The sequence below is a fragment of the Silurus meridionalis genome, chromosome 3 (genome assembly GCF_014805685.1).
Source record: "Silurus meridionalis isolate SWU-2019-XX chromosome 3, ASM1480568v1, whole genome shotgun sequence".
Classification (NCBI taxonomy): domain Eukaryota; kingdom Metazoa; phylum Chordata; class Actinopteri; order Siluriformes; family Siluridae; genus Silurus; species Silurus meridionalis.
Genome location: NC_060886.1, coordinates 22,164,743 through 22,187,868, shown reverse-complemented (window position 1 = coordinate 22,187,868; position 23,126 = coordinate 22,164,743). Strand labels below are relative to the sequence as shown.

The 23,126-nt window shown below is 37.1% G+C and overlaps 3 protein-coding genes across 4 annotated transcripts; 2 read left to right on the top strand and 1 right to left on the bottom strand.

Moving 5' to 3' along the window:
- The first annotated feature begins 1,220 nt into the window (after positions 1–1,220).
- Positions 1,221–8,129, top strand: phgdh (phosphoglycerate dehydrogenase). Of its 2 annotated transcripts, XM_046845936.1 has the most exons (12): positions 1,221–1,439; positions 1,937–2,088; positions 2,976–3,041; positions 3,159–3,213; positions 3,391–3,489; positions 3,597–3,729; positions 4,007–4,155; positions 4,665–4,817; positions 5,191–5,329; positions 5,571–5,698; positions 6,431–6,650; positions 6,773–8,129. In XM_046845936.1, exons 1-12 carry the CDS (start codon positions 1,302–1,304, stop codon positions 6,925–6,927), a joined length of 1,587 nt encoding a protein of 528 aa, XP_046701892.1. In that variant the 5' UTR covers positions 1,221–1,301; the 3' UTR covers positions 6,928–8,129. The 2 variants fall into 2 exon arrangements, with proteins under 2 accessions (XP_046701892.1, XP_046701893.1); XM_046845937.1 differs by lacking the exons at positions 6,431–6,650; positions 6,773–8,129 and adding an exon at positions 5,804–6,388.
- Positions 8,130–8,274: 145 nt separating this feature from the next.
- On the top strand, positions 8,275–12,594 carry klhl23 (kelch-like family member 23). The gene is made up of 4 exons (XM_046845419.1): positions 8,275–8,656; positions 9,345–10,568; positions 11,098–11,250; positions 11,458–12,594. The coding sequence occupies exons 2-4, from the start codon at positions 9,359–9,361 to the stop codon at positions 11,766–11,768; spliced, it is 1,674 nt and encodes a 557-aa protein (XP_046701375.1). The 5' UTR covers positions 8,275–8,656; positions 9,345–9,358; the 3' UTR covers positions 11,769–12,594.
- An 853-nt stretch (positions 12,595–13,447) lies between these two features.
- On the bottom strand, positions 13,448–19,071 carry mettl5 (methyltransferase 5, N6-adenosine). Its single transcript, XM_046839297.1, has 8 exons — positions 18,934–19,071; positions 16,934–17,075; positions 16,471–16,585; positions 16,198–16,379; positions 15,975–16,057; positions 14,006–14,057; positions 13,843–13,892; positions 13,448–13,743 (listed from the first exon to the last, which is right to left on the bottom strand). Exons 2-8 carry the CDS (start codon positions 17,031–17,033, stop codon positions 13,702–13,704), a joined length of 624 nt encoding a protein of 207 aa, XP_046695253.1. The 5' UTR covers positions 17,034–17,075; positions 18,934–19,071; the 3' UTR covers positions 13,448–13,701.
- Positions 19,072–23,126: the final 4,055 nt, after the last annotated feature.

Genomic DNA, 23,126 nt, shown 5'->3' with positions numbered 1-23,126 from the left:
AGCGCTTTATTAAAAACATTATAATTATACTAAGTTGAGCCTTCATTCGCTTTCCCAAAACCACCTTAATTCTTTATGGATTCCACAAGATTATTGAAATATTTTTTTCAGATTCTGGTCCATGTTGGCTTGATTTCTTTAAGCAGTGCTGGCAGATTTTTTTGTTGCACTTTCATTCTGCTGTTCCAAATGTGTTCTATTGGATTCTATTCGATTTGGAAAGAGCAAAGGCCTTTAAAGAACACTGAACATAAAGGCATGCTGTCCTCTTTCTGATACCTATTTGAGACAAGTTGAGACCAGTTTGTTTTGTGACAAGTTTGTTTTGTGACATGGTGCATTATCCTGCTGGAAGTAGAAGATGAGAAAACTGTGGCCATGAAGGGATGTACAAAATCAACAACAAAACTCAAACAAACTGTGTATACAAACAACGACTGTTGGGTACTTTCAATTTCTGACTCTACCATTTGTGTGCCTCAGCAAAAACTGAAATCCATCCGACCAGGATATGTTTGATCCAATATTGGTGAGGCAGTGCACCACAGAACAGATTTCTGCTCAGTCAGAAATGGAAGCTAACGTTGTTTGGCCTGAAGCCAAACCGCCCCAAGGTTTGATGTATTGCAAATTCGGACTTGCTTTTCTGCCCACAACAACGGTATAGAATGTGTATCTGAATTACTGTCAACTCGAAAGAGTCTACCAAATCTCAGCTGACTTCACATATCAAAAAGGCATTTCTGTTCACTACACTTAATGGATGTTTTATGATTATTGCCCTATTCGACAATCCCTGGAGATCAGCAGATTTAGAAATACTTAAACTGGTCCATCTGGCACAATCAAGACACACTGATTGATTGACACTACACCTTTAAACACTACCGGAAGCTGTTGAATAACAGCTGTATGATTTTACACACATGCTCCCATAGATTTTTATAGATAATTGCATGAATAAGTGAACACATGCCCAGTAATTGTATATTTTCCATATTTTTCATGATGCAAATTAATCCACATGTGCTCCTTTTATATTAGATTTCACCTAGGCTGTCTTATCATCACATGGTACAACGTGTACACAGATTACCAGCCAAGAAACTTTCATGGCATGATTTTTATTTTTTCTAATTAGTATTTCTGGTTTGGCTGGTGGTGTCCTGAGTTAGAGGGCGTGGCTTTGCTTTCAGATAAGCTCCTCCTTTTGCTCTCCGGTGATCCTGACGCAAACTCGGTTCAGCAAACGCACACGTGCCCACTCAGCTGCACAACTCCCGCAAGCTGCATCCTGCAGGATGAGGAACATGGCAATCAAGCGCGTTTTAATAAGCGAAAGTGTGGATCCATGCTGCAAGAAGATTCTCCAAGACAATGGAATTGAAGTCACCGAAAAGTCCAATATGAACAAAGATGAGCTGAAAGCCCAGATTAAGGTAACTGAACAATATTTATAAATGCTGTTTTTTTGTGTGTGTGTATAAGAAAATTAAGTATTAGATTAGATCTCTTTTTAATTATTTTTTTCCCCCCTCCACAATCCTGTTTATCCGTGTCTGAAACCCTGAGCCCCGCCATTGCCTCCTCCTCCTGCACTTCTCCACAGAGTCTGATGTAACATCAGAAACCCTTACAGAACGACCTGCATACTGATTAGCTCTGATCTCTGATGAATGGAGATCCAGGCTGTATCCAAAACCCTATTTCCATCCGCAGGGATTTACTTTAATAATGCATGTATTTTTATATTTTATTACCTTTTTAAACGTACTACATTTTATACTGAATCACAAACTGAACGTGTGTGTATATATACAGGTCGTTCAGACTTGTGTATAAACAGCTCAGAGGACTGCATCATCCTACACCACTGACCCTTGGCCGTGCTCCATATGTCACGTTGAACTTTCTGCTTCCTTTTTATCATCTGTAGGATTTTGATGCTCTGGTTGTTCGCTCAGCGACCAAAGTCAGCGCTGACGTCATCGAAAACGCCGGCAGCCTGAAGCTGATTGGACGAGCTGGAACGGGCGTGGACAACGTGGACGTGGAGGCGGCCACCAAGAAAGGCATAATTGTCATGAAGTAATGAAAGCATTAGCTGGGAATTGAGTGGGATTTTTTTATTTTTTTGTTATTGCTCATGCATTCACTTGTACTGTTCTGAAACATGCCTCCAAAATAACATGCCCTGTTTTGAGGTATTTCACATGTTTGCATATTGTTCAGAAGATACAATGATCACATTTCGACAAATTAACCAGTTGAAATGTTTACATGGGTGCACACACACGCACACACAAAACGTTAAAACGTGTTACCTGGATTAACCACTGTTATGTTGTGTTACAATTGTTCCCAGTCTATTGTTTGTCCCGAGTAGTTAAACTACTCATTTATCTTAAGAACAATTCTCCAGGAACTGCACGTTATTTTGATTTCCCAGCACATATCTGACCCTTTTCCAACACTGGTTTTATTTCTGACCTGTCATTTTTTTATCATTGACATTCATGACATTTAAAAAGTTATTTGACTATGAATGATTACATTTAAAATGGTGAAAGATCCATGATGCAACACGGCAGCAACTCCTTCTATAGTGGTTAAATCATTAAACAAAGCTTCCCAACATGTTCCCAGTTAAATAACATATTTGAAAATCTACTGTTTATGTAAGGAATGTTCGGTGTAAAAATTGAGTGCGTATTAGAATGAATACATTTCAGATAATCTGTTTATTCTATTAAATTACAACCAGCCCAAGTGTCATAGCTGCTGTTATAGAAAAAAAAATCATTACTTATCAGATTCAAGATTAAAACAGTGCTGTGTTATAAAATTGATTATATCTAATTTGCATGTTTTTAAACCAGAGCGATTATTGTACAGTTGTCAGTGCATTCCAGTGTGAGCTTTTGCATCATTGTGGGGCATCTTGAAAATGGTCTGGTTTGTCGTTCGTTTTACAGCACTCCAAGTGGCAACACAATCAGTGCTGCTGAACTGACCTGTGCCCTTGTAATGAGTTTATCAAGGTAAGAACAACATGTTGCAACATGCAATAAAATTAACAGGATGCATTTTTAAAATGTTTTGGTGTATGCTGTATTTTCTGTGTACACCTGGTAATCTTTTTTTTTCTTCTTTTGTAGAAATATTCCACAAGCTGTTATGTCCATGAAGGCAGGAAACTGGGATCGTAAAAAGGTGCTGGCTTGAGTACTATGCTGTGAATTGTTTAAGCTCCGTTTGAGCCAGCATGGCCTGTGGTGTAATTACAGACACTTTTGTGTTCTCTGTTCATTGAGTCGTCCATAATTAGAGCTGACCATTGGGTACATTATGCCTCAGAAAAAGTAATTAAATGGCTTGTTGATTTTGCAGTTCATGGGTGCAGAGTTGTATGGCAAAACTCTTGGAATAATTGGTCTTGGAAGAATTGGGAAAGAGGTGGCCACTCGAATGCAGTCCTTTGCGATGAGGGTATGATGAGCTATTTTTGTGTCCTGTTTCTTTAGGAGCTTTATTTATAAATGTTAGTTCTTGTCTAATGGCAGTGTACTGATGTGTCACTTTCTTTTTCTTTCCAGACCATTGGTTATGACCCCATTACTCCTCCAGAGGTGTCTAAGAGCTGGGGGGTGGAGCAGATGTCTCTGGAGGAGCTCTGGCCCCAGTGTGATTACATCACTGTGCATACTCCCCTCATGCCCTCCACTACAGGTAAATGTGCCAAAAAGGGGCAAGGCTTTAATATGGTTAGAAAGATCCATGTTATTAATAATATTACAGATGCAAATAAATAGTTTTAAATGCCAAACTTTATTCCACTTAACTAGGTTTTGTTGCTTTTCCCTAATATTTTATTAATTATTCAAGTGTGACTTATTAAAATATATATAAAAAATTTAATACACTTAACATGCTGTATTAATTGTTGTTTAAAAAAAAAAAAAATAATCTCTGCTTCTCTCTCTTTCTTTCCTTTAAATATATACAGGATTACTGAATGATGCCTCATTTGCTAAATGTAAGAGAGGTGTAAAGGTGGTAAACTGTGCCCGGGGAGGCATCATTGATGAGGCGGCTTTGCTGAGAGCTCTGGAGTCTGGTCAGTGTGGAGGAGCAGGTCTGGATGTGTTTGTAGAGGTGAGATTGTTTGATGAATTATCTAAAGATTTAAATGAAAGCTGTAAAATCAACAGTCATCATCTAGTGTACATGTACCGTACTCATCTGCTATAGGGCTGTGTATTATGTAGTAAGCATGGTCTTCTAATTTTGCAGCCTGTAATTTAGCAGTTTTTCCAGACCTAGTTCAGAGTCAAAACTTTCTGTCCCCTAAATAAAAATCTACTATTAAGACTGAGGTGAACAAATGCGTTTAGTAAACATCTATTATTATTATTATTATTATTATTATAATACTGTGTTTTTATTTATTTATTATTATTTTTACTTCGGTATTACGTCTATATTGCCATTTGAACACTACACTGTATTAAGAGCTCTAACTTTTCTTTGTACAATTATGAATCATAGATTATATGGAAATGAAAGCTAACAGAGCGGCCAGGACAGGTGTGGTAATATTTAATTCTTTGTGCCAATGTGACGATAATGATGATGGTGGTGGTTGTGTGCGATATTGGTTTAAGGAACCTCCTAAGGACCAGGCATTGATCAATCACCCCAATGTGATCAGCTGCCCGCATTTGGGTGCCAGCACCAAGGAGGCCCAGGCTCGCTGTGGCCAAGACATAGCACTGCAGATTGTGGACATGGTCAAAGGCAAAGCTTTAGTAGGAGCGGTAAGGTTTTTTTTTTTCCCCTGGAAAAAAAGTAAATGTTTAAATGTGCATCATCTCTATTTTTGTAGGATATTTTAAAATAAAAAAATTAAACACCATCATAAGTCAGAATGTACTACATTAGTAAATCTCTCTAAAATTTACGGTGCCTGTCTAACATGCATAAGAACAACAGCCAGAATTGAAGGTTTATGAAGCTTGATGTTCCCCACAATGATAAATTCTCCACTGATCTGAAATACTAGCAAAATAGACTTCCCGCTAAATGAGAAATACGTTTAAAAATAGTGCTTTGTATACCACTACACTTAAAAATGTCTGGAGTGTCAGTGCTAATAGTTTAATTCTTTTTTTGGTCTCTTTGCATGCGCAGGTGAACGCACAAGTCCTGGCTAGCACTTTTACCCCCGAGTCACAACAATGGATCAGACTGGGTGAGGCTTTGGGCAAATTACTGAAGGCCTGCAACACCACGAAACAGCCTTACAACCAGGTCCACATCACCACTCAAGGTGGGCTTAGTGCACCAGAGTCCACCTAATTATGAAACACAAAGATACAGATTACAGCTGTGTAAAGAAACTTGAAATGTTTTTTGTTTACAGCTGGTTATCCCCCTCTAGTGTTGTAATTATGTACTACATGCTTTGGCATTATAAGTAAATCTATTTCTGTAGCATAGTTTATTGTGTTAAAAACAGCTTGGAAAGATACTGATAAGATTTTATTTTTTTTTCTTTTGTTATCATTCAGGAGAATGTTTGAAGAAATCGGCTGAGTTCCTGAGTTCAGCAGTCTTTGTTGGACTGATGCCTGAAAGCTCTGAGAATGGCCCAAACCTGGTGAATGCTCTCACACTGGCGGAAGAGACCGGAATTACGGTAAGGATTTTTTGCCAATATGTTCCTACTGACTGTTTAATAAAATGTCAGGCATGATGGGCATAGTGACATTTGCTTCTTTAATTTCATCCTTCTATACTCAAGTTTTATAATCACATTGCTAACAAACAATGGAAGTGCAGAACCACTGATCAGGTCAGCAATTTCTATTTACAACTTTTAGCACATTTTAGAAAATTTCCCATTTTAATAGAGAAGAACGATGCATGTAGTTCAGAATAAAACATAGTTCACTTTGTTGGGCCATGTTCATTCATGCAGCCTAATTTCATATGAGTTGAGATGGAAATATTTTTGTAATCTGAACAGAAATGCATGGAATAAAAATATATTAAGAAGAACTTCAGTATCCACACTGCCAGGCACTACTCTGAAGCACCGTTAATGACAACCAATGTGAATACATGAGTAAATGTAACAACATTAGAAACAGACAAATTGCTTATTCACAATATTTCTTGCAATTTGCAATTCGGACACTCTGTCATTGAACAGCTAGACCTAGATTAAAGCAAATGTATGATTGTTTGTGGAGAATTAAGTATCGCCTTCCCTACTTTTCCATCCTCTCAACGACGCAAAATCAACACACCAAACATGCCTTTATGAACCGCATTTGTTGTAGGTTAATATGTCAGTTTCTTTTCGGGACTGATTAGTCAATGTAAGATGTGCTACAACCAGCTACATTCTTCTGAAATCTGTCAACAGATTAAAAAAGGTCACAGTGATGGGAATCAAGCTAAAGCCACCTGCGTGTTGGAGGCGTCTGTGAATGGCAGTGTTTATAAAGCTTCAGGCACCGTGCAGACTGCAGTGCCAGTCCTTCTTGAGCTGAACGGCAGTGTGTTCAGGCAGCCAGTGCCTCTGTCTGGAAACCTGTTGTTTTTCAGGGCTGCTGCTTCACCTCAGCTCCTGCCCTCTGTTACTGGTAAATTAATTGATATCAAATGAATGAAATAATGTACTAGCTGAATTAGCCAAGACAATCGAGATTGTATATTTGCTAATCTTATATTAAATTAGTAATACAAATCTTGTTTGGACAATCAGGTGAGCTGGCAGCTGCAGATGTTGAGATCGATCACTTCAGTGCCTCCAGTGCCTCTGGTGATGATCAGTGGTACTGCGTGGGGGTTACCTCTCTGCTGAAAGACCTCAGCACTCTTTCGCCCCTGGTGAAAGAGGCAGCACAACTTACTGCATGAGTTCCTGCTAACAGGATGTTGGTGGGAATTTTCTGTAGCATTCCAGTGTCTTACATATCTAAGTATTTGATGAATTTCTTCAGTCCTGGGGATTCCCAACATAATTGATTCGTAATTATTATTGAAGGAATACACCTGCATTTTTAATCTTAGCATTTTTTTTTTTTTTTTTTTGTAATTACCATTGAAAAGAACAGAGCTCTCTAGCATTTTGCTGACATTACAATTCTGGTTTTAGGCTTCCAACCATTAGATGTATTGATTATTGGCTGTGGTAATATGCTGCTCATGCTATATAAGGACAATAGGTTAAATGTCTTTTGGAATGATATTTAACGTTTTCAAAAAAATGAGGCAGATTTCTCAGTAATCATAGAGGGCAGTGATTCCCTAGGACTGGATGTGAGTTTTCTAGATCTAACACAAGCATAGCTTACCCATAGTGCGCAGGTTCCTAACCCTGGCCATGGAGTATCCCCTGCCCTACACATCTTAGGGCTTTTTCTAATATAACACACCAAACACACTTGAACTCGAGAAGGGATGGTAATTAAAAGATTGGTTGAATCAGTTGTGTTGTGTTCAAAGAAAACACTAAAATGTGCATGATAGGATGAACTCCAGGACCAAGACTTGGAACCTGTTAGTGCAATATGGAATTACTTTTGATAAGCTTAAACGCAGGCATTGTGAGTTTAGTATATATATAATACTAATGTTGTGGTTTGTAATCTAGATTCAAATTTTCTGAATCACAATAAGTAGAAGTAATAATAAGACTAACTGATATTTTTCTAGTGAAGCAGTTTGAAAGAATGGATGGATGAATGCAAGAGTCTTGCACATTTTGCATATGCCTTTAAGAGTGGCCAATGTACCTGAAGGTGAATTGGCTACTTTCAAATTGCCACTGTGTGTGAAGAAGCATGTACCAGGGTACTTTTTGTGGGATAAGCTCCAGATCCAGGATAAGTGAAAATAGTGACGAAAAGATGCATGAATGATGAAACTTAAATGTTGTGATGGCTTGATGTAATGAAGTAGAAAATCACCACACTGCTAGACTCCAACTGTCACCTGACCTTAAGCTGTATTAGGTTTAACTCAAATGTAAAAAGATTAAACAGTACATAATTGAACATCAAGCTCATTTGTACTCCAGGTCTGTGAATTGTGAATGATTAAAAGTGATATCACAAATAGTTGTTTGTTTCTTTGTGGTGGTTATTTAAAATATTTTCTGCAGTGTGTGCTCTGTCTCCATGGAAACTGCTGGGTTATTTTAGTCCTTTACAGTGAGCTGGGTGCATGAGGGACACACGATGGGATAATCCCAGCATAATTCATAATGCTGGTGAGAGGAATTAGTCCTTCTTTTTTGATTTAGTAATTGTTCTAGTCATTTACAAAAATGATATGTTTATGTATTGAGATTAGCTCTGATCCTGCTGTGTATGAAGACACATGAATTGTGTAGAATAGGTTTCTGTATAGTGGTGGTTTTTAGGCTGTGTTCAGTTCAGGAGATTGTGTAGCACCATGTGACAGCCGGCTGGCCTCTCCAACTATACACATATACCAAAATAGGAGTCCAAATGGAGGAGCCATCTGTCTTCTTCGGCACAGCTAGAGAGAGATATGCCTGAGGAACTGAGTCCATGCTTCACATCGTGCTCTTTAAATCTTTTTTTAATTTAAGAATCTGTGTCAGTCCATCATTCTAGTCCAGGTAAGTTTGAATTTGTCCACCTATATGAATTTCATCTGTGTACAGGTGTTTCTTGTCTAAGAAAAAATAAATAAATCTGGGGGCAAAGTATCATGTTCTGTGTTGTGGCAGCTGGGTATTGCAGAACCCTGAAATCTAAACTGATTATGGAAGAACAGGAGAAATAAGCCATTTTTATTTTGTTCAATATGTACTTTTTTTTTTTTTTTTTTTTTTTTACAACATTAATGCCAGTGCTTACATGTGGAGGTTAATTTCATCACATTATGCTCTAAAATTGTACAACAATATAAGAAAATTAGACCTTTTGAAAATGAAACCATTAGTAAAATATCAGAGTTAAAAAATAAAACGATTAAAACATTAATTTTGTGGGTAAAAATTAATGAAAAAAAAAAATAAATGAAGTTTTTTTAATAACTAATCACACAAAGAAATATACGTTTGGACGTGAAAAAAAAGTATGTGCAAATATGTAAAACAGGTATGATCCCTAAAAATAACATTAATTGTAATGTACCTGTTCTGTAAGAGATCTCCAATTGCACTGCTTATTGGCAATGAGAAGATTTATCCTTGTGAACCTTTTACCTCTTAACATTACTTACTAAAGTAACACATTCACTTTTGGCTGTACTGTGTAAAATGTGGCTATGTAATATAACAAAAAAATTATTTTATTTCCCAGTTCACTTCTAAATCATGTCGTCTGTGGGTGTAGAAAGTTACACGTACGAATTCTGCGATGAAGATCATCCATCAGAAACATTAAGAGCTCTTCTGGAGTTCTATGCTTGTGGCCTGTTCACTGACATCACACTTCAGTGTTGTACAGGACAGATGTTTCACTGTCACAAGGCCTTGCTGTCAGCCTGCAGTGCCTACTTTAAAGTCATGTTCACCTCGGATATGAAGGAACGCTCAAATATCATCATCAACCTGTCTGGCATAGATGGAGAGATCCTAAGCGCTCTGGTCAATTATGTTTATACGTCCAAAGTGAGCATCACCCAGGCTAATGTGCAAAGCCTCCTAGAAGCTGCTGACCTCCTTCAATTCAGTGCAGTAAAGGCGGCCTGTGAGGAGTTCATGATGCGTTTTTTAGATGTCGATAACTGCCTTGGGATTCATGCTTTTGCAGAGCTTCATGTCTGCCCCTCGCTGGAGCGCGAGTCACTGAGGATTATACTTAGTAGATTTGAAGAGCTGATATGTCAAGAGGAGTTTTGGGGACTTGACTTCAAAAAGCTTGCCACAATCCTGTCTACTGAGAATGTGAACATGTGTAATGTGGAGACACTTTTAGACGCAGTTGTAAAGTGGGTGACCTTTGACCTAGATTCTCGCAAAGAAAACATTCTGGATCTGCTGCACTGCGTTCAGCTCGAGGTGGATGACACGTATCTTACAACGGCTTTGGACGTGTACAAACAGTGTAACGAGCACAAAATACGCTCTATCATCAGTCATTCTGTGAATTCTAGTGAAATGTTTAAAACTAGAAAGAACCTCACATCAAAAATGTATATTATAGGCGGATATTATTGGCACACATTGTCTGAGATTCACATATGGGACCCAATTTGCAACACGTGGGTCCAGGGGAAGGACATTCCTGACTACACGAGAGAAAGCTATAGCGTTTCACTTCTTGGTTCTAACATTTACCTGACAGGAGGATACAGGACAGAGACAGTAGACGCACTGGATACAGTTTGGATTTACAAAATTGACACAGATGAGTGGACACAGGGATGCTCTATGATCACTTCCAGATATTACCACTGCTCTGTGCCTTTACATGGATGTATATTCGTCATAGGCGGGTACACAGCGGGAGCCCCCACTAAGGAGACTGAATTTTACGACCCATTAAAGAAGAAATGGTTTCCTGTGGCAGATATGATACAAGGTAAAAATTAAAATGCTAAAAGGAATGACTATGTTTTTGTGCAAGAGTCTTCTGAATTTTTGGTATACTTCCACCTCCCAAAAACATGTCAATAGTTACATTTTTACTTGGTTAAAGTGCCGGAGATATCAGTTGGTGTGTCAATGTGTGCATGTGTTTCATTCAGGCTGTATACCTGCCAACTATACAGTGTTTTCTGTTTTGTCACCAAACATGACATTATAATAAACCATAAATGATAGAAATGAAGCTACTTTGAAGTTACATCCAGTTCAATTATAGGATTATAATTCTTGAACATTAGTGGGGGGAATCCACAAGCATGCCATTACTTATCATTTGGCAAGCTCTTTGCACATGCCTCTCCCAAGAATACTCAAATAGACAGCCTATAATTAGAAGTGGCAATAAAGTGATTCAGAGTTGCAGACTTTTGTTTAATTTGACTGCAAACAGCTCTGTAATAAACGATTACTTGTGCCAGCATTTAAAGGATTTATGGGCCAGCTTATTTGTTTACTATTCATAGGTGTTGGAAATGCTACTGCATGCGTGGTGCAAGACAGAATCTATGTGACCGGGGGTCATTATGGATACAGAGGGAGCTGCACCTATGAGAAAATACAAACTTACAGAGCTGATGTCAATGAGTGGAGCATTACAACAATATGTCCCCATCCAGGTAAGACTAAACCTTGCCTATATATAAAATATACATAGTCCTACATTATACATATTGTACACAGATTAATCACTTTATTTGCTGACAGTATTTCTTTGTCACACAGAGAATTCCAGTTCGTACTTCCTGTAAAAATCTAACTTCCATAAGTTTTATACTATGATTATCATTCAAAATATTTATTATTCATTGTATTTCCTATTTCAGAGTATGGGCTTTGCTCAGTATCACTGAACAACAAGCTCTACTTGGTGGGTGGTCAGAGCACCATCACAGACTGCTATGACCCAGAAAAGGATGAATGGACACAGATAGCCATGATGAAGGAGAGACGGATGGAATGTGGAGCTGCAGTAATAAATGGGTGCATCTACGTCACTGGTGGCTATTCCTACTCAAAGGGCACATATTTGGAAAGTATAGAACGTTATGACCCTGACCTGGACTGCTGGGAAATAGTAGGGACCCTACCTAGTGCCACTCGCTCACATGGCTGTCTTGGTGTGTTTTGTTTATAAACAGTTATTGTTCATATGTTTGCTGACACCTGTATGTATTATATTTGTATTTTATTCAGGGTCTTATTTCCAAATTGTATGACTGTAAATTATGTTTTTATAGAGTTTATACTGATAGTGTTAGTATAAAGCTTTCACATATTAAAGCTTATTTCTAAAATGTGTTGAAGAAGACAACACACAGCAGTGACATGTTTTCACATGTACATTCCTACATGCACTAACCTGCTGACCAGGACTAAATTACACACAGCCACTCATAGTGTTAAAATCAGAATCTGACTGTTATTTCTGTTTAGTGTTTATTAAATGAGAATAGGAAAACCCGGGCAAATATAGAAAGCTGAAAAGCTGTTTTAAAAATTATCTTTATGAACCTGTAATTCTTCAGTTACAGTGCATTCGGAAAGTTTTTAGACCCCCTTCAATTTTATGTTGCAGCCTGATACTACAATCATTTCAATAATTTTTTCCCCATTAACTAACTACACCCTGTACCCCATATTGACGAGGTGAAAACAGAATTAAAAAAATTAAAAACTGACATATTACATGTACCTGCACTATATTGCCAAAAGATTGTGGACACCTGGTCATAAGTATAGTATGTGCTTTTTGATCATTGCATTCCAAGTTTAGTCCCAATTCTCTCCGCTCTTCTGGGAAGACGTTCCACTACATTTTAGAGTGTGCTTATGGAAATTTCATCCATTCAGACACAAGGCTTTTAGTAAAGTCAGGGATTGATGTAAGTGAGGTGAGCAGGTATGGGGTGCAGTCAGTGTTCACATTCATCCCAAAGGTGTTTAATAAAAGGTCTGAACTCTATAGCAGGAAATCTTCCACTCCAACCCATGCAAGTTCAAGTGAAGGGAAAAATGTCATGCTACCATATCCAAAGACATTCTATATTATTGTGTGCCAACAGTTTGGGAAAGAACCACAAATGGCTGAGAAAGTCAGGTGTCCCAATACTTTTGTCCATATCATTTAAGCATTCAGACCTTTTGCAACAACATTTATAAATTAGCTCAGGTGTCTCCCAATTCTCATGATCGTTGTTGAGATGTTTCTACACCTTAACTGAAGTCTACCTGTGGAAAAGTAAATCCCCCAAAACAGTTATGCAAAGTATGTAGCATCATACCCAAAACAACTTGAGGCTGTAATTGTTGTCAAAGGTGCTTCAACTAAGTACTGAGTGACGTCCTCAGTACTATAGACTAATGGGGAAAATTTTTATATTTCAATGAGTGTAGTATCAGGCTGTAACAAATTTTTTTTTAAAGTAAAGGGGGGTCTGAACACTTTTGAATACCCTGTATATGTTTTCACAATACATCCACAATGAGAATTCTAAAGAACTGATTTAAATGAATGAATGGTGTTTAATATAAGCTATTTGCAATAGATTTAAAAACACAAATATTTACTATTTACCAACCCATTAATTCAGTTTGTGTAAAAAAATATACCAGCTGTGAAGAAGTTATGTTAACATGTTTGATTTATCCTTTTCAAATCATAAACTTGGTACATTTCCAGTAAGATCTGGTGCCTATAAGTATATTAACTGAGACTGTGATAATTCAATGACTTCCCTTCATGCACTGTGAATGTTATTCTTTACAAAATGTGTGTGTGTTGTTTCATATTTAAAACCAACTGTTCTCATCCAGTATCATTGCTGTACATTTTATTCCTCATGTACATCATAATTCTCTTCAAGTGTCAGACAAGTCAATTGCATCACTGCCATCTAGTGAACAATCATAGAAACTACACTAAATGACTTCATACATCAAGAAATGTTAAAGCAACATTACGAGTCCAGACGTAATGCAGAACAAAATATTTTAAAACATATCTACAATAGAAAAAAGTGTCAGGAGAAAGTTGAATAAAAAACCAACAAACGAGAAAATCAAAATTTTCATGCTGGGATGAATCGAATAAAGTCCACCTGGATGTCAACCTAAAAAAATTCAAAACGAAATGCATTTTATTAAACATGAAAACACAGAAGTAAAAAAAATTTCAAAATACATATGAGTAAACAATTAATAATTCTTACCGATTTCTTTTTATGAAACTTATACGATGCTGGTAGATCATACCTAAGTTCTGTGAAAAAGCATACAGATATCCCATATTCAAACTGTAGCTTAAATATAGTATCAAACATTACATGATCACATTATTACTGTATAAACTGTTTTAGAGTAGTCCTACATTACCTGCGATTACTTCCATTTTCACTTTCCAGTCATTCGCTTTCTTCTGTATGTGCTGTAGACAAATTCAAAGCTCTGTTGTAAGACTGTTTTAGGATGTAATATCTAGGGCTGCAACAACTGATCGTTATAATCGCCATTATATAAATGCCATTATCGATTAGTTGGACTGTTGAAGTTACCGGATAGCGTGACGGTAAGATACACAGCCACTTGTGAAATGGCATAGTACATAGTACTAGTACATAGTACAGTTCAACTGGCAGCAGGAAAAAGTGTGTGTCCCAAGTCATCCGAGGCATGGCAGCATTTTATATTAAACACAACAAAGAAGGCTGTAACCTGCAAGTTATGCAAAGCGGAGCTTGTGTGGGATGGAAGTACCACAGTGATGCACGAGCACATGAACAGAAAACACCCTGGTGTCACGGGTGAAGGCGAAACATCAGCACGGTGAGTAAAAACTGAAGAATTCTCATCATGTGAAAATGGTATATTTTAATGAAGTGCTATTGTGTAAACTGTAACTTCAGCACAGTCGCAGTGGATCTGTGGCTCGCGAGCATCAGGTTGCGCAATCAGCTCGCTCATGACCAGGGCTCCAGACAAAAAAAAAAAAATCAATTAAAAGAGCCATTGGCTCCTATGAGAAAAACAACATGCACCAAATTAGATTTTTAAGTGCCACACAAGAATGAACTTTAAAAAATGTAAAACACTTACTTCGAGTCATCCTGTCATGTGTACATGTACCATCTTTTTACAGCATGGCCTGGGAACTGAAGCGATCATATAGGCGGAGTTGAATTATATTTTAATCTCTTTTTATTCTCTTTCAGCACGCACTCCGAGCATTTTCATGCTTTTGACTATCGCCATGTTTTCTTAATGTACTAATGAAATCAGTTTCTCTCACAATTTCTCTGCCCGCTTTAGAGCAGAAGTTGCAAAACATTTTATGCGTCTCGTGATCCAACCTCAGTCATGAAAACTCTTAAATCCTAGAAGTTTTTCAAATGTCTCTCAGCACTTTTATTTATGTTTTTACTGACTGACATAGAAAGATGGTCCTCGGTGTGTCTGTCGTTCTCTCTCTCCAACTCTGGCACAGCCTGCTTTTTTACTAACAGGCGTGTTATCAGCGGAGGAGTTGGACAGAGATGGAGACTGTTTCAAAAAGTGGGATGTTTTTAGTTTTGACATGTTTTTTTCTGATGCAGAAAGGTAAGTTTTGCTTTAACTGTCGGGTTATTTTGATGCTTTAACTCATGAGTCTCCGTTTATTACATCAACAAATGATGTGAAAGGCCATTCCTCACAGAACACGCACATAAAATGTCATAACATGCAGATTATCTGGTCATAACGTGCAAATTTATATGTTCGCAGCAACAACATTATCGGCAAAAATATTGCTCGCGGTTTATTATTTTTGGTCGCAAATGCCCATTTTATTCGCAGTCTGGAGCCCTGACGACGTAGTGATGGAAAGCAGCAGATAACAGCAGCAGTATACGTTTACATTTTTAGTCACTGTTGCGTTTTTTTTAGCAAATGATTATGCATTTGTACACAAATGCTTATTTATTTTTTTCTTAATCAAGCCTGAACAAAATTTCGGTGTATTTTTTAAACAACAATTTTCAAAACAATGTTGCAATATATTTTATATTAATTTTATTTAAACATCGTTGTCAAATTGCCATCTGCAATTATCATTAAAAACAATACAAATGTTGATTTCCACAAGCTGCTTCACCTTGAATACTCAAATGCTGTTTTCTTTTTTCAAAGGAGAAATCCCAAATGCACTCCTCAGCAAGCTATAAGCTTTATAAAATGTCAAAATGAATGATAGTTTAACTCTATATGTGGCTTTTGCAGTTTTTAATGCTGATTAATCGATTATCAGAACAATCGTTAGTTGCAGCCCTAGTAATATCTTTCAGCAAGCAGAAATAAAACCACTTACATCTCGTGTGGAAGTCTTATGAAGAGAATAAACAGCTCCTTTTGACATAGACAGGGCCGTTTTCAGAAACTGCATATCTATACCTTTTAAAAAAAAAAGTTTGGAGTGTTTGCTGTGGTTATCAAACAACCCAATTATATTGCAGCCATTCATAATGATCATTTTGCAAATATGTGAAGACTTTAAACAGTAACGAAACAACTTCCACTGCTGTTTTACGTACCCTGATTGTGTTTTGTGCCAAACGGAGGGTTCATGATCACTGTGTCGAATTTCTTTGTGTATAAAGATCCAATAGAGAGGATGTCACACTGAACCATGTCGATGTTCGGCAGCTCGAATTCCTCCACGTTTCGTTTGAAGATGTCCAGCGCATCACTGTCAATGTCAAAGCCTACACACAATCTGGTAAAAAAATTTTTTTAGGAAAAATAGGTTTTCTGAAGTACATTATAGACTTTGATTCTTCAAATAAAAATCCAAATTAAGTTCTTACCCTGCATCCAAGACAGCAGCTCCTATACTGAGCACTCCACATCCACACCCCAGATCAGCAACCAGTTTATTCTCAATGTCATCAAATGAATTGTGGATGGTGTAAAGCATGCAACCTGTAACAGACAATATTCAGTGTAGTGCAAGTCTTTGTATAGAAAGGATATGTTTAAAATAATAAAAATTATAAGCAAAAATACCTTTGTGTATAATTATATTAAATGCTTGTTACACAAAAATTCTACAGTAAGGTTCAGAAGCATCTTTTTTAAGGGATTTTTTGACAGTTTGACTGTGGTGGTGTGGCAGAGTGCTAACATTCTCTCCCGTTCTCTGTCTAACATAAGCTTTTGTGTCCAAAAGTCCAAAATGTAAAATTTTGATTAATCTGTCTACAGATTAATGTTATACAAGTGATCCCTCAAGTGAATTATTAATAAACACAAATCGAAAAGCACTGTTACCTGCTATATGCGGGCCTGTGGGATACTGTTCAAGGAGGATCTTTGGTTCCTCAAACCCGTCCACTTGCTGTAAGCAACTCTCCAGTTCTTTCAGCTTCATTGTTAAGGTAAAAACGTGCGGTGAACTATTTCAGTAACCAACCTGTAGGATGATTAACAGGAAATGGGATATTGATCATGATTGATGATGATGAATGAATGAATGATAATGATGATGATGAATGTTATCAGATCAAAGCATGAAGAACTGATAAAACTGGAAGTTCAGTGGAAGTATTAAAGCAAGTAGTGCTAATGGTGGAGATTATTACCTATCAGACAGTTCAATACTATACATGTGGTTATAGATAACATTTGGTTATAATAGTTAACCTAACAAACTAGAGTTAACTAAGTTAATTGCAAAAGAAAAAACAACAGCTGACAATTACAATAAATGTGAACCTGAACCATTGCATTTATAATAAATGGCAACCCCAATTCCAGAAATGTTGGACAAATGTTGTGTAAAATGTAAAAACCAGAATGCAATGATTTATAATTCTCATAAAGCCATATTTTATGAGAAAAGTGTTTGCTGGAAAAGTAAGTGTTACTAAATATATATATATATATATATATATATATATATATATATATATATATATATATATATATATATATATATAAAAAAACAGCTGGAGGAACATTTTGCAACTACATAGATTAATTGACAACAGGTCAGAAACATGGTTGTGTATAAAAAGAGTATCTTAAAGAGGCAGAGTCTCTAAGATTCTAATTGGTTTACCAATCTGATGAAGAGAAACACCTCCGGAAATCATCGTCTGTGAATACAGACAGTCCTTGCCAATCACAAAGGCAGGTTAAAGCACTATTATGCAAAGAAGAAGCCACATGTGAAAATAATCCAGAACTGCTGCTATCTTCTCTGGGCCCGAAACTCTTTTAAAATGGACTGAGGCAAAGTGAAAAGCTGTTCTGTGTTCAGATTAATTAAAATGTTTTAATTCTATGTCATCCAGTATAACTGGGAAAAAAGGACTATCCAGCTTATTATTAGTGCTCAGTTCAAAAGCCTGCATCTATGATGATATGGAAGTGCATCAGTGCTTATGGAATGGGCAGCTTTCACATCTGGAAAAGCTCCATCACTTCTAAAAGGTATATATATGTATGTATGTATGTGTGTGTGTGTGTGTGTGTGTGTGCGTTTATAGAGCATATGTTTTAGAGCATATGCTTCCCTTCCATTCCATTTTTTTAGACATGTCGCAGCCACCAAATTTAAAATGACCTTATTTTTTTACTTAAAATAGTGCGTTTTCCTCAGTTTAAACATTTGATATGTTTTCCATGTTCTATTGTAGATAAATTATTGGTTTATAAGATTAACATATCATTCTAAGTCTGTTTTTATAGAACTTTTACACAGCGTCCCAAATTTTTTAAATATTGGGCTTATACAATAACAAAGCTGTTCTGGGAGGTTTGAATTCGTTTTCTTGATTAAAAAAATAATAATAAAATAAAATAAAAACCCTGACTTCCTCGGAAATTCTTCATGTCTCTATTATTTATAGGATAATATTAGAGTAAGATTATAGCCAAGAAATAAACCATCTGTATACTAGGGAGATGCTAGAAATGTTTGTATAAACTGGCAGAAATATCCAAACAATATTTCCAATTTGAGAAGCTGACATTTAATTTAACAAACCATGGTACATTTGCGCACAGAAGAGCGCCTGAACACTTAACACTAGGAGATTGACTTAATAATACTCATAAAATCACAGTGACAAAAACACAAAAACAAACGTCCGGTCTCAGATGTGCACTTTATACACATTGCTTGCGTTATGCATGCAATGAAAAGGACTGAAACAGAACGCGCTGTGCACTAAAACTATTACATTTCTCTATCAAAATCACCTTTTTTAACGTTATTTATTTCGTTTTTTTCGACAGCAAAACACAGAAGTAATCCAAACACTTACATTAACTCAGTGAAGTGCTCATGGTAACTGGCATGGATCATGGCTACATAGGGAACATACTACCTGGCTACATAGTGTGTACTAGATCCACAGGCGCTTTATCTCCTGCCTGATGAGCCACTGGTCCACCATACTACTTAGTAAGGTAGAATGAAAGGACGCTTACAATTTACTTCCGGCTTAGAGGTGCTTGAGAACGTCAAAACAAAAGTTCTAGGTTATCCTAGTATAGCGTTAGAGTCCTGCTGCATTACTATTCACCCCGTGTTGTTTTCCTTGTCGTAAATAAAAAAAAAAAATAAACAAACAAATTAATAAGATTACCATATTTTTGTTGTAAAATTATTATGAACATATGGTGTTTACTTTAACGCACTTATATTTCCGATTTCAGATTATGTTCCAGACGTTTTACAGCATGTCCAAAAATCGCGTTCTCATTTATTTGTTAGTTTGGGCCAAGATAATTTTTAGCGGGCCATTTTCCCTTTTACAAACTGTAAATTAATCTTCTAGAAAATGTGCTTAAGTTTGGAAACACCTAGCCTTTTTTTTTTTCATTTGAGACACATGCATGTTCCTTTTTTTTATATACGCAACACAAGAATTGGACAATAACTTGTCCACTGGAGAATTGGGACAGATGAGCCCAAATTTGACATTTTTGGCTGTAACCGAAGAACTTATGTAGGACGGAAAACAGAAGAGAATGTTGGCGGACGCCCTCACACCCAGAGTCAAACATGGAAGTGGAAACACAATAGTTTGTGTTTGTTTTTGAGCAGGAAAGTCTGGAGTCTTACTCTGGGTAAAAGGAATACTGAACCAAAATGGTACAATTCCATACATCAACACCATGCAATTCCATTAAGACTAATTGAAACTCATTATAAAACAGGACAATGAGCCGAAGCATACGTCCAAGCTCTGCAAGCGTTATTTAGAGAGAAAACAATCGGCTGGAGTGTTGTCTATCATGGAATGGCTTGTCCAGTCACCGCACCTAAATCCTTTTGAACTGCTCTGGGATGAACTGGATTGCAAGGTCATCATTGCTGGAGAACAACTCTCGCCCCCTGTATGAAACAGTTTCTTCTCTGAGCAGCTTCTTCAGTGACAGACTGTTACACCCTAAGTGTCTGAAGGAGCGATACAGACGGTCTTTTCTCCCTGCTGCTATTAGACTGTACAATCAGAGCTGCACCCAGTGAACCAGTCACCAAAATATACACTGTTATTGTGTTTTTAACTGTGCAATATAACAACGTTTGTTATAATATTACCTATGGGCAATATGTTTGAATTAGTGTTCAAACATTAGTGCAATTATGTTTAAAGTAGTGTAACTACTTTATTGGTGGTCTTTTTTTCTTTTTGTATTTATACACTCTGATATTAGCACATTTATTTTCTTTGCTGCTGTAACACAGAAATTTCCCCACTGTGGGATGAATAAAGGTTTATCTTATCTTATCTTATCTTATCTTATCTTATCTTATCTTATCTTATCTTATCTTATCTTAGTGGGATCCGTTTAAATGTGGTATTTTACAGGATCACTGGTCTGTTTCTGGGTAGATGTAGTGTTTGACAGGTAAATAAATAACAAGTGTGGTAAAAAGTACTTTAGAATGTGCTCTTACAGGTGTGATGCTCTTATCATTAGTGGTGGACATTAAGAAGGTTTATTTTTTTTAGATTATTTCTTCATATTTTTCTTTTCAAAAAGGAATGATCTCCATTACTGTCACTTTTACTTCACTACATTTTATTGGGTAATATTTAACATCTTACTCCATCACATCTCACATCTCAAATACCTCTGCCATTCTTCACTTTTTGAAGTGAGAAAGTTAAATGATAACAACTTTAAATCCCAAGAGTTTGCGTGGAGTAAGGGTACTCTCACTGTGTGTCTGTAACAATAAAAATCTCCTTCTGTAACATGGTATAAGGTGCAGGAGTGTGGAGCATTTGAATTGCATGCATTATTTACATATAGTGCTCAGAGATTAGTTCTTTAAATTTTGGCGCTTAAGTATATTTAAAAGCAAGTACTTTTGTTTATTTATTTTACTCAAGCAGAAATGTAAAAACAGTACTTTTTACAGGAGTAATATTTAATCATGGTGTTTGTACTTTTTTCTATTTTCTACCTTTCCCCCAAATAGATTTTCTGTATAATTGTGTAGTGTATCTCATTTTTTTCTTTGTCTCACTCATTACTTCTCTCAATCATGTGTGTGTGTGTGTGTGTGTGTGTGTGTGTGTGTGTGTGTGTGTGTGTGTGTTGTGTGTGTATCTGTCTGAGAGGGGCATCAGAGACCACAAACAACATCAGAACATGAGAAGCCGATCAGTCTGCTCCCTCGGTTTTAACAGGCTAGTGAGCCCATTTTATTTTCTATTATGTGGGTGTAGAATGGGGTGTTCTTTTAATGTATGGAATTTAAGTGTTGGGTGGAGCAGTATTTAGTAAGGAAGGGTTTTATAGCTTAAAATGGTTAAGGAGATTGAGTGCAAGTGATGGGGACTTGTGGTCACGGCTGCTGCGGTGAGGAAACCCAAAGCCTGCCGTCTGACCAGCACCACAGTAACAGCATACTTCCCATTCTTCCTCCAAACCTCAGGCCGGCCTTGCCAATTCTTCTCACTGAAAACTCAAAGGCTCCCCTCCTCCCTCTCTAGGATGAATGGAGGCTTGAGGAGCATATACGGTCACTGTGTGTGAACAGTCGTAACTTTGGAATGTGATTCATTGTAATGTTTTTGGCTTTTTTGTGGTAAAATTGCAAGTTTATTTTTTGCCTGTATTTTTTTCCCCTTGGTGTGTTTACATGAATGGCCAAGAGCTAGACATATGGTATGCGTTTGTCAGATTTAGCATGCTGACACACCTACACATGCACATAATAATACTCATAAAGAAAAAGAACATGAATGGTGGGATGAATGATGGATAAATAGAAGAGTGTGTTTATTTATAGATTTTTTGAATGTCCATCCTTGAGTGCTGTTTGTTGTAATATCAGCAATGGTTAATAGGGGGCAGTATAAGCCAACTTCGAGCTCCTGGAGTAGCGGGCTTTTTGTCCATACTTTGGAGTGTATAATCTTTTTCAGAGACTTCTCATCCCTGAGCAGCTTTATGTTTTCCCTAGAGCACAGTGCCAGCATGGTGGCAGCCATGATGAGGAAATGATAATGGACAGTGCTCAGAGCAGCACTAGCTGTCAAACTCGCTTAGAGAAATGTCATTGACTTTCTTTTTCTCCTCTCTGCCTGACAGCTCCTGGCTTTTACAGTTTCTGCTGAAAACATGCAAATCTGTCCTTGTCTTCTGCCTTGGTTGTTTTGGTTTGCCTCATGTTTTTGTGCCCTTTGCTGAGGTGAATGCTTAGACCAAGACCAAGAACAAGAACAGACAAATAAATTCAATTAATGCAAACTTGAAATACCATGGTGTTTAAAAGATTGAGTGTGACTCTGGCAAAAAAAACAAAAAAAACAAAAACAAAAACAAAAACCTACTAAAGACCTATTGAGACGTTTTTATCTTCATGATGTAATTTCAGTTTATCTGAACTTCCACATGAGATTTTTTGCCATGCCTTTATTTTATCAATCATGCATGAGAAGGTCTGTGTTTCTGAATTGGAAAAAAAAATTGAGACAGAGGGAGAGCTAGATGTGTGAATGAGTGGTGGAGTCCGAGTGCCAGGGTGACGCAGGCCACCGCAAAGAGAGGGCTTATAAAATGTGAATCATCTTGCACCCTGTTTTTAGACAAACCATGAAAATGCTGGAATGAGAGGGCACTTAATTTAGCCTACGCTTTTTTAACTTTCCTGCGGCTGGTAATTCATGCATAGCAGCAAGCAGACCGGATTTTTTGGGGGAGAAAACATTGAAAACCTTTGACCAGGCAGCCTAGCACCCAACTCTGGAGCCCATTAGTGTAGCCACCAAGCTGCCATCCTTAATCAAGTGGCACCAGGGAGGATAGGAGATAAGAGAGTGCAGATGACATTAAAAAGAAAATAGAAACATAAAAAAGTAGGACTTCTTGCTCTCCTCTCTTTCCTTTCCACAATCTCCTCTCTTTCCTTACTTCTCTTCTCTCTTTCCTCTTCTCTCTATCCTCTCCTCACCATATCCTTTCTTTCCTTACCTCACCATCCTCTCTCCTCTGT

What these genes read in the sequence shown, in the direction of transcription:
- phgdh (XM_046845936.1), top strand. Translation starts at nt 1,302, where the DNA reads ATGAGGAACATGGCAATCAAGCGCGTTTTAATAAGCGAAAGTGTGGAT. An exon ending in CTTGTAATGAGTTTATCAAG is followed by an intron (nt 3,042 to 3,158) that starts GTAAGAACAACA and finishes CTTCTTTTGTAG; the next exon opens with AAATATTCCACAAGCTGTTA. An exon ending in GCTCCTGCCCTCTGTTACTG is followed by an intron (nt 6,651 to 6,772) that starts GTAAATTAATTG and finishes TTGGACAATCAG; the next exon opens with GTGAGCTGGCAGCTGCAGAT.
- klhl23 (XM_046845419.1), top strand. Translation starts at nt 9,359, where the DNA reads ATGTCGTCTGTGGGTGTAGAAAGTTACACGTACGAATTCTGCGATGAA. An exon ending in TGTGGCAGATATGATACAAG is followed by an intron (nt 10,569 to 11,097) that starts GTAAAAATTAAA and finishes TACTATTCATAG; the next exon opens with GTGTTGGAAATGCTACTGCA. An exon ending in AACAATATGTCCCCATCCAG is followed by an intron (nt 11,251 to 11,457) that starts GTAAGACTAAAC and finishes TTCCTATTTCAG; the next exon opens with AGTATGGGCTTTGCTCAGTA.
- mettl5 (XM_046839297.1), bottom strand. Translation starts at nt 17,033, where the DNA reads ATGAAGCTGAAAGAACTGGAGAGTTGCTTACAGCAAGTGGACGGGTTT. An exon ending in CACAGGCCCGCATATAGCAG is followed by an intron (nt 16,586 to 16,933) that starts GTAACAGTGCTT and finishes TGTCTGTTACAG; the next exon opens with GTTGCATGCTTTACACCATC. An exon ending in ATAAGACTTCCACACGAGAT is followed by an intron (nt 14,058 to 15,974) that starts GTAAGTGGTTTT and finishes ATTTGTCTACAG; the next exon opens with CACATACAGAAGAAAGCGAA.